Source organism: Musca vetustissima, unplaced genomic scaffold, assembly GCF_032173495.1.
Source record: "Musca vetustissima isolate MV318-11 ecotype Yass unplaced genomic scaffold, APGP_CSIRO_Mvet_v1 utg5628, whole genome shotgun sequence".
NCBI lineage: Eukaryota > Metazoa > Arthropoda > Insecta > Diptera > Muscidae > Musca > Musca vetustissima.
The window spans coordinates 183092-192033 of record NW_026877967.1 but is presented as its reverse complement, the minus strand read 5'-3'; the positions used below and the strand labels follow the sequence as shown (position 1 = coordinate 192033).

The window sequence follows — 8942 nt, the reverse complement described above, 5'->3', positions numbered from 1 at the left end:
TTCAATTTAGTCCCGAACAACATTTGTGTTATTTTCTATTTGTTGATAAAGAATACTGGAATGATGTTTATTTTTTTGTATTTAACTATTGGTCTGTTCCCATACTACAAGAATCTAGTACTTTTAGTCGATTTTTTTTTAAATCCAGTAGATTCTTATAGTGTCATATGTTAACTTCCGAACCATCTCAGCCTATGTATTATAATTATGTATTAATTAAATATATAAATTATCTGTATATACAACGGCTTTTGATTTTCGATTACTTATAGTTTAACTTTATATAATAACTTTAGAGATATCTACTTTCATTAATTTTGTTTTTTTTTTTTTAATTACAATTTATGATGTTGTCAAGCCACCACTGTCCGATGCTGCTACAGGTGGTGGTTCAGTTTCACCAACTTTTAATTTTTCCGGCAATACTTCGGGAGCATTAATAATGCCATACGGCCTCAAATGATATATGAGATAGTCGAGAACATACATTTGATTAGGTGTAACATAATGGAAGGAGACCGCATGATCGGAACAGCAATCGAGACCCTAAAAAAATGAGGAAAGGAAAATCAATGAAGTGTTTCGTAAATGAAAGAACTATGTATAACAAGAAAAAATCGCGCGAAATCTATCAAAATATTAATAAAAAAAACGTATAATTTTTTCGATGTTAAATCCTATTATTATATTTTTACACATCTCCCAACTGATATTTACCTCATCTGTTTTATAATAGATATACTGCCAATACCAAAATTTCTTATCCGTATGATTTGGTATTAAATGATGTTCCGGCACGAATGGGAAGAAACGGCCTCGGGCATGTGAGTCTCTCGAATCGCCCGCTATCACATGGACCTTTTCCAAACATTTGCCGATTTCCACATCTTCGGCACCGCTATTTTTGGGACTGCATAATTTGGAATCTGGCATAGCCTTCTCGACAAAACGGCGTACAGCTTCTTTGCTCAAAACATAACCGGCACCACCAGACATGTAGCCCTAAAAGCAACAAAAAAACGATTATTTATAAATCGATAATGAATATGAAAAATTACACTGCTTACCTGTTTAACAAACGGTTTAAATCTACAACCAAAATATATTGGAGTCTCCGGCGAATAGGGATACAGTAGAAAACGTAGATTCTCCACAATGGTATAAGTATCATCGTCAGCCTTAAAGAACCAATCAGCATCATCCATGTGATTCTCATAAATGTAACGATAGGCGGCCTTTGTTTTCGCCCATAAATTATTTCGACCTTCAGCAACGGGTAGGGCTACCGTACCCAATTCTGGATCCTCTGATGAAGACATAAATAGCAGTTTATTGCAACGTTTACCCCATGTCCTTTTGACATGTCTCGCTTTGGTCTGATGATTTTTGGGATTTGTCATTATCCAACAAAGGACACGAACTTCATTGTATAATTTTTGTGCCACGGTATTATTTTCGTGTGCATGTTGATGACTGCCAACATCCATTTCCGGACCCGCCACATCCATAAGATCATGACTGGCATGTGGATCATCATTAATGTCGCCATGTTGATGACCGGAATAGAGTAACCATTCGGGTTTTTCTGGTGTGGATAGTACAAAAAGTTCGGCTAAACAAAATCCCACCACCAACCCGACAATAAGGGAGGCTAGGGAGCGGCGATTTGATCGGGTACCTAAAAATAATTTGAGAAAAAACCATTAAGTATTTTATTTAGTTTTTTGTTTGTCATATATGATTACTCACCATCGTGTACTATTGTCCTACCCAGCAAATAGTTGGCAGTCATTTGTAAGCTTTTTATGTAGTTTTCTTTCCTTTGGTTAGTTTATTTTTTAAATTATTTTTTAGTGTATTCTTAGCTTAGTTATTGTTTTTTAATCAATATCATTAGGGGTTATTGATTTATCACAACTTTTATGCTTATCACTTATCTATAATATTTCTTTGGTATTTGTTTGCAGCTTGTCTGGAATATCAGGAGATTTCTTACATTTTCTGAAAGAAGAACAAAAAAAACGAATATATAGATATATTAATAAAATAACAAATATTCTACTATCTAAAAAATCTAATATTATTATAAATATATCAGTATCTTGAAAAAGCAAAAAAATAGTGTGCGAAATTCCAAAATATACTTATCGGGACTCTACTGTATTAAAATTGATATTCTTTGGTATCCATATAATTTCTCTTTCATTTCAACGTTTCATATTTATTTTCATGTAGTGTTCATAAAGCTGTTAACTTAAATATAAACAATTAACGTTTATTGACGTCTTTTAAAAGAACGCAAATAAAATAAAGAAATTTAACTAAATTCTTAACAAATGTTATTTTTTTGCCAAAGCAAGTTAACCCAAAAACAAAGTCATAATTATTGGATTATTTTTTTTTTATTTATTAACAATTTATTATTAAAAGACGGGATGACTGGAGGTGACTGGCTTTGGTTAAGATCGTATATTTACGATATTTTGTGAAAAAAATTACCTTTGGTGTGGAGAAATCAAAAGGACCATCATGTGCCATATTCGAAGCTAACCTTGATTTGGTACAAACATTACGATGTGTAAGGTTTGGATCGAATCCAATAAACAATTCAGTCACTTTTTTTTAAGTTTCTGTAAAACTGTGATTGAAAGGGCCTATGGATTTATATTGCTAATTTCAATATCAAAAATTTTTAGTGCGGAGATGTGCCGATACGGTTATGAGACCCAAAATACAAAATTACAGCCAATTTTATTGAAAAACGTGTAAAAAATTCCCATATTGGGGAGTACAGTTATATGGGAGCTACACTGAACATCTCCGATATTAATACCGAGATGTGCTATACCATGATAACCCAAAATGAAAAATTACAGCCAATTCGGTTAGAAAACGTGTTCAAAATCCCCAAAATAGCGAATATTTGGGGTACCGTTGTATGGGAGCTACCCTAAAACATGAGTCAATATTAATAATTTTTGGTACGGTTGTGAGTTATTCAATGCCAAGTTATAGCCAATTCGGTTGGAAAATCTGTCCAAAATCCCCAAATTGGGGAGTTGTTTTTAGGTTACCGTTACTTGGGTCAATATTAATAATTATTGGTACGGATATGTGTTATACAATGAGAACCCAAAATACCAAACACAGTTAATACGGTTGAAAAGCGAGTGCAAAATCCCCAAAATACCGAATATTGTGGGGCACCGTTATAGGCTACACCAAGGTGCTGTAAACGGAATGACAAATTTAATATATACTCCACCTTATGGAGTAGGAATTCTTATATGGAATTATTGATTTCAAGGTGGTGATTCGATCCCTGAAAACGTAAAATGCCTGAAATCGATATATTCTTCTTTCTTTTCGTATAAAATATAACATTCATGTCGCGAAGTAAAGTAAAGCAACAAAAGATGTCAGACCCATCATATAGGACAGGCTACAGCAGACCAATCATCTACTTAACTTGGATAAAAAACAATGATTAACGAAACTAATACAAAGACTAATCAACTAATATGCCGATGGAAGCCATATGCTCCCAAGAGAAGTATGAAGACAACAAAACCATAGTTATTATATAGGGATGAATACAGCTCAACTATGTTGTAATTATATTATAGGTGTAGGTTCGGCCCCGACCAAAGAAGACCCCTATTGTTTTTATACCTTCAGCCTTATGGCTAATGACGGTATATACACTTTGATACGGTAAAAATGGTCCTCATTGATATATTGGTTTTAGACCCCATGTTTCTTTGGACCAAATCCGATACAAAAAATTTGGAGTCGATTTACACATGTCCGATTTACATGTCAAAGGCTAATATTTATATTTAATTCCAAATACTTATTCCAAACTTAGTTGGAAGATGGGGAATATCGGTCCACTACTTCTGATACCTCCCCCACAAACGGTCGAAATTGTGTTTAAAATTATTTTTATAATAACATGTAAACGGACTATGCGATTTTAACTTTAATGCAAAATCAGGCGAATGGAATGTCAGATTTGAACCAAACCTTGCACAACCTATTATTTTTACCAACCCTAGATCAAGTCCGAAGATGGGAACCATTGGTCCACTCTGATAACTTCCCCACAAATGGTCAAACTTTTCAATATTTGTAAATCCAATATCAGGCGAATAGAATGTCCGATATGAACCAAACTTGGCACAATCCATTACCTTTACGAAGTTTAGATTAAGTCGAAAGATGGGAAGATAAATCCAAAACCTCTTGGATAAAAACATATTTCTTACATAAAGCTAATAATAAAATCCCCCATATACTGGGGGTATATATCTGTCGGCAACACCGACTAACACTTTTTTACTTGTTATTAATTATAGGCTAATATTCATGTACTCAAATGAGTACATATGGAGCAATAACATTATTTTTGTGTGTGTTTTCTGGCCTCTCTATTAGCGGAAATTATGACCCGGAGATTATAAAAGTATCTGTCCACGGAATATGGACATTTATAATCGCACAATATTAACTGAGCAAATGGACCCAGACTTTTTCAAAATGTTCATCCTATGGCGTATATATTTACTTCCGGAGGACATAGACCAGAGAATTGGCAGTATATCATAGAGGGTGGTTGCCATTTATATGGATAACAATATTGTTCAGATTTACCGCATTACAGCACTAGAGGATTGAAACGGTTTCACTATCAGCGAAATATTGACTAGGCGCGGAATAAAGATCTGCAGAAAGTTAAAGTTCACTGGTAGTTGAGTAGGCTATCCGCCTTCGTCCGACTATACTGGATTTCAAAATTGTCACTAATTTGTTGTTCCAAAAGAATATTATATGAAATTATTGATTTCAAGGTGGTGATTCGATCCCTGAAAACTTAAAATGCCTGAAATCGATATATTCTTTTTTTCGTATAAAATATAACATACATGTCGTGAAGTAAAGCCTCCAATCACTGTACAAAATTCAAGAGGCATTGTTTCTACGCAACAAAATATGTAAGCCCCATCACATAGGGCAGGCTACAGCAGACTAATAATTTACTTATATCCGCAATGCCAATATGCTGCTAATGCCTTCAAAATACTTATATAAAAAAGATTGATTTTGGGGTGCTGATTTGATCTGTGAAAACTTAAAATATAATCTGAAATCGACTGCCAGAAACTTATATGGGGGTTATATGAAAAGAAAGACATATACACACATATTCCCTTTAATCTTCTGGAATACTTTACATTTCCTATAAAAAATAATCTTCCAAATGTACATTTTATGCCATGCAAAATAACAATAGGGTTACCATAACAAAAGATGACAGCCCCAACACATAGGATAGGCTACAGCAAGCCAAACATCTGCTAAGACGTTCAAAATACTTAAAACGGACTTATATGGGATTTATAAAAAATACATTGATAGCATTGAGGTGGTAATTCGACTGAAATGCCTGAAATCAACTGGCGAACAATTATGTGATGGCGATATGAAAATATGGATTTATGCTGACATTTTCTTTTATCTTCTGGAAAACACGACAGTATTTCGTATAAAAATAACCGTCAAAATGTCAACAATTGTCACTAATTTGTTGTTCCAAAAGAATATTTACCTGTGTCGAATATGGTCGGACCGGGCCCTACTGTAGCATTTGTTTTTTTTTTTTAATTTGATTTTGAGTTGCGTCCTAACGATGATTGTTTTATGATAGCTTTTGAGAACTGCACTCTCGTACTAACTATATCGACTCCTAAAGGCTCTATATGCCTAGGAAATAGTGTGCGGTACATCAAATGCTCTTCGAAATACATGTCACAGTGACAACGTTATATGTTAAAGAAACACTGAAACGATGTTTTGCAAACTGTATCTGTTTCACAAATTAAATAAACACAAACAGTTAAATCAACAAAACAATATGTGCAAATAATGGTATCTATAAATGGCATTGAAGAGCTGTGTGTGTACTTTCACACTCCAGTTTTCTATCAAATACATTTTAGGGGAAGGGGAATTAATTAGAGGAAGTAGACTCAAGAGGTGTATTACTTGTATGTTTAAAACAAAGTAAGCAAATGCAGAAGATTTAAATTTAAATAGGTTTTTTGCAAGATATTCTTTTCGTTTAATCTTCTTTTCACAGACACTACATTTTTCTTATATTTACAGTAACATTTTTGATTTCGTGCCAATTTTATTTGGAATAAACGTCACCGTAATATTGAAGTGATGGTGTAGTGACAATATACATGTACGAGTATACGAAAACATTAGTCATATTTTTTGCCCATGGGCAGTTGCAACTGTAAACAATATGTGCACCCTTGAAAGTACTTCATGATAACAAAAATTCCTATATAATTCAAAGTATATATATATATATAATCGAAAAATATATTTCATTATTTAAGCAGGGATAAAGAACTAACAAAATGGTACGACAATAAAATTCATTAAATATGATTTTTATACCCTCCACCATGGTATGGAGGGTATATTAATTTTGTTTTTCCGTTTGTAACTCATCGAAATAATCATTTCCGACCCTATAAAGTATATATATATATATATATATATATATATAAAGTATATATCAAGAATATCAGGATAAGAATCTGTTGTAATCATTTCACCTGGGGAAAATAGCGAGATAAGAAAGTAGAACGTAAGGTTCGATAATGAACTATAGCCCGCATTTACACCTGGCCCCTGTGGGGAATTTGAACTAAGTTTGGAAGAAATAGTAAGATGTGCGTTTGGATGAAGTCTAAACGGATTTGGTCCAAAAAAACATGGGGTCTAGAACCAACATTTCATTGAGGCACATTTTCACAGTGTTAAAGTTTCACGCCCTCATTATTCATAAGACTGAAGGTATAATTATCTATTAAAAATTTCTAAAATATGTGTTATGGTTTACATAATCCGTTTTTAGAAATATCAGTATATCTATGGTGGAGGGTATCCAATGTTCGGCCCGGCCGAACCTAACGTTTTTTCACTTGTTTTCTTTGCTTTTAACTGCGAAACCAAAACATTTTAGAATTTACAGAATTGGAACTATACGTTAATCAATATTTATTTTCTAAAACATTGTGAAACTAGTTTACAAAAAAAACTTCTGAAATAAAGTTTTATAACATTTCTTGTTATTGTAAATCCATTTGACCAACTATGAACTTAACTAATTACCAACCCTTTATGGACAATGACCACATGTTATTCCTTCATATTCCTATCCTATATTTTTGTTTTCCATAATGAAACTTTAGGGGAAATAACTTTTTCATCCCTCTTGTATTTTTTAACAGCCAACTTTTTGGGGTGCAAATTTTTAGGGTTAAATATTATGTTTGCTAGTGTTTAAAAAAAAATAAAATACTAAATACTATGTTTTGGTTTTAAGTTTTAGAGGTGAACCACAAACAATAAACCAAGTGACACAAAATACATAAGTAGGAAAGTATGGTACTTTATATATGTGATCTCTGAACTTGAAACATGTGGTCGAATTTGTAGAAAATCAATCTGATCAGATGATTTTTAAACGATTCTACCTCATTTTATAAACTTCCTGGTTCTCAGAGGGAAAGTACAACAAATCAGAAAACAATCTAAACGATGTATACCCCAAAAGATTTGTTCTCGTTAATTCTCGAACAATTTAATGGTCGCTCGACAAAGGCTCGTGTCGACCAGTTAAAAAAAGAGAAAAATGAGTTAAGTACGTCCGCCCGAACTTTAAATATCCTCCAACCCAAGAATCGGATCGGTTGAAAAACGTGTTCAAAATACCGAAAATACCGACTTGGGTCAATATTAATAATCAGTACGGAGATGTGAGGTACGGTTATATGGGAGCTACACTCAAACCTGGGTCAATATATATAATTTTTAGTTCAAGGATGTGGTATGCAATGAGAAACCAAACTACCAAATTAATCTAATCTGATTGTAAAAACGTGTAAAAAATCTCCAAAACCCCGGATATTGAGAAGTTCCGTTATATATATGGTGACCGCTAAATATATGTATGTTGGTGATCGCTAAATTCAAAAACTACTGCACCGATTTTGACCAAATTTTCAGCCTTATTCTGGATATTTGCTAGTGAGATGTCTTGCATGTAAAAATTGTTCGCTTTCACATTCTCGCCTTATTCTGAAAGAATAGGGAGACGCAAAAAGTGCGAGATGTGGATTCGAGTTTTCGAAAATGGTGGTTGAAAGAAAGATTTGTGTTGCCATATTGAAATTTAAGCTGTAATGTGTGTTGCCATATTGTAATTTATGTTGCAATGGGTGTTGACCCATTGTAATTTAACTGTGTAATATTTTTCAATATTTTATTTATTGATTTTTTTTTTCAAAATTTGTTACTTTTTATTGTTATTTAAACAGATCTTCTCCCAAAATGTCTGTATTTCGCCTCAAAAATGCATCAAACTCGACTTAACTATTTCTTATTAACTTTATACATTCCGTGGCAATATTTGGTTCAACATGCATCGTTATCAATAGGATTTCCAATAACATTTTATTTGTTGTTTTCCAGTTAAAAAATTGCATACAATCATATATAATATTCTAAATCGTCATAGAATAAGTATTGTGTAAATATTTTTCATAAAAATATATATTACTTATGTTTTTGTAGTCAGCTCCCCTTGAATTTACTAGCGAAAAAATTCGCACAAAATTTCATCTCATTCATTTGCTCAAATATATTTTTCTTGATGTGAAAAATGTTTCCATTGAGAACGACTGCACCAATTTGACTCACATTTTCCTATGGTTGTTTTTAATTGCTGTGGAAAGAGTTTTACCAAGGACGTCTGCATCAATTTTGTTGATTCAAAGGACTTATGAATTGTATCCATACTAAATTATCTCTTGAGGTAAGAGTAGTTAGATCAAAACTTGACCTTCTCCTGAAAAATGTTTGGT

General features: G+C 32.9%; 1 protein-coding gene across 1 annotated transcript; it reads right to left on the bottom strand.

Annotated features, from left to right (window-relative positions):
• Positions 1-342: 342 nt before the first annotated feature.
• On the bottom strand, positions 343-1799 carry LOC133322704 (glycoprotein-N-acetylgalactosamine 3-beta-galactosyltransferase 1-like). The gene is made up of 4 exons (XM_061531668.1): positions 1750-1799; positions 1068-1678; positions 718-1002; positions 343-546 (listed from the first exon to the last, which is right to left on the bottom strand). Exons 1-4 carry the CDS (start codon positions 1790-1792, stop codon positions 343-345), a joined length of 1143 nt encoding a protein of 380 aa, XP_061387652.1. The 5' UTR covers positions 1793-1799.
• Positions 1800-8942: the final 7143 nt, after the last annotated feature.

Coding starts and splice junctions, on each gene's coding strand:
- LOC133322704 (XM_061531668.1), bottom strand. CDS start 1,792: ATGACTGCCAACTATTTGCTGGGTAGGACAATAGTACACGATG. Junction 1,679..1,749: donor TAGGACAATAGTACACGATG/GTGAGTAATCAT, acceptor AATTATTTTTAG/GTACCCGATCAAATCGCCGC. Junction 547..717: donor TCTATTATAAAACAGATGAG/GTAAATATCAGT, acceptor TCATTTTTTTAG/GGTCTCGATTGCTGTTCCGA.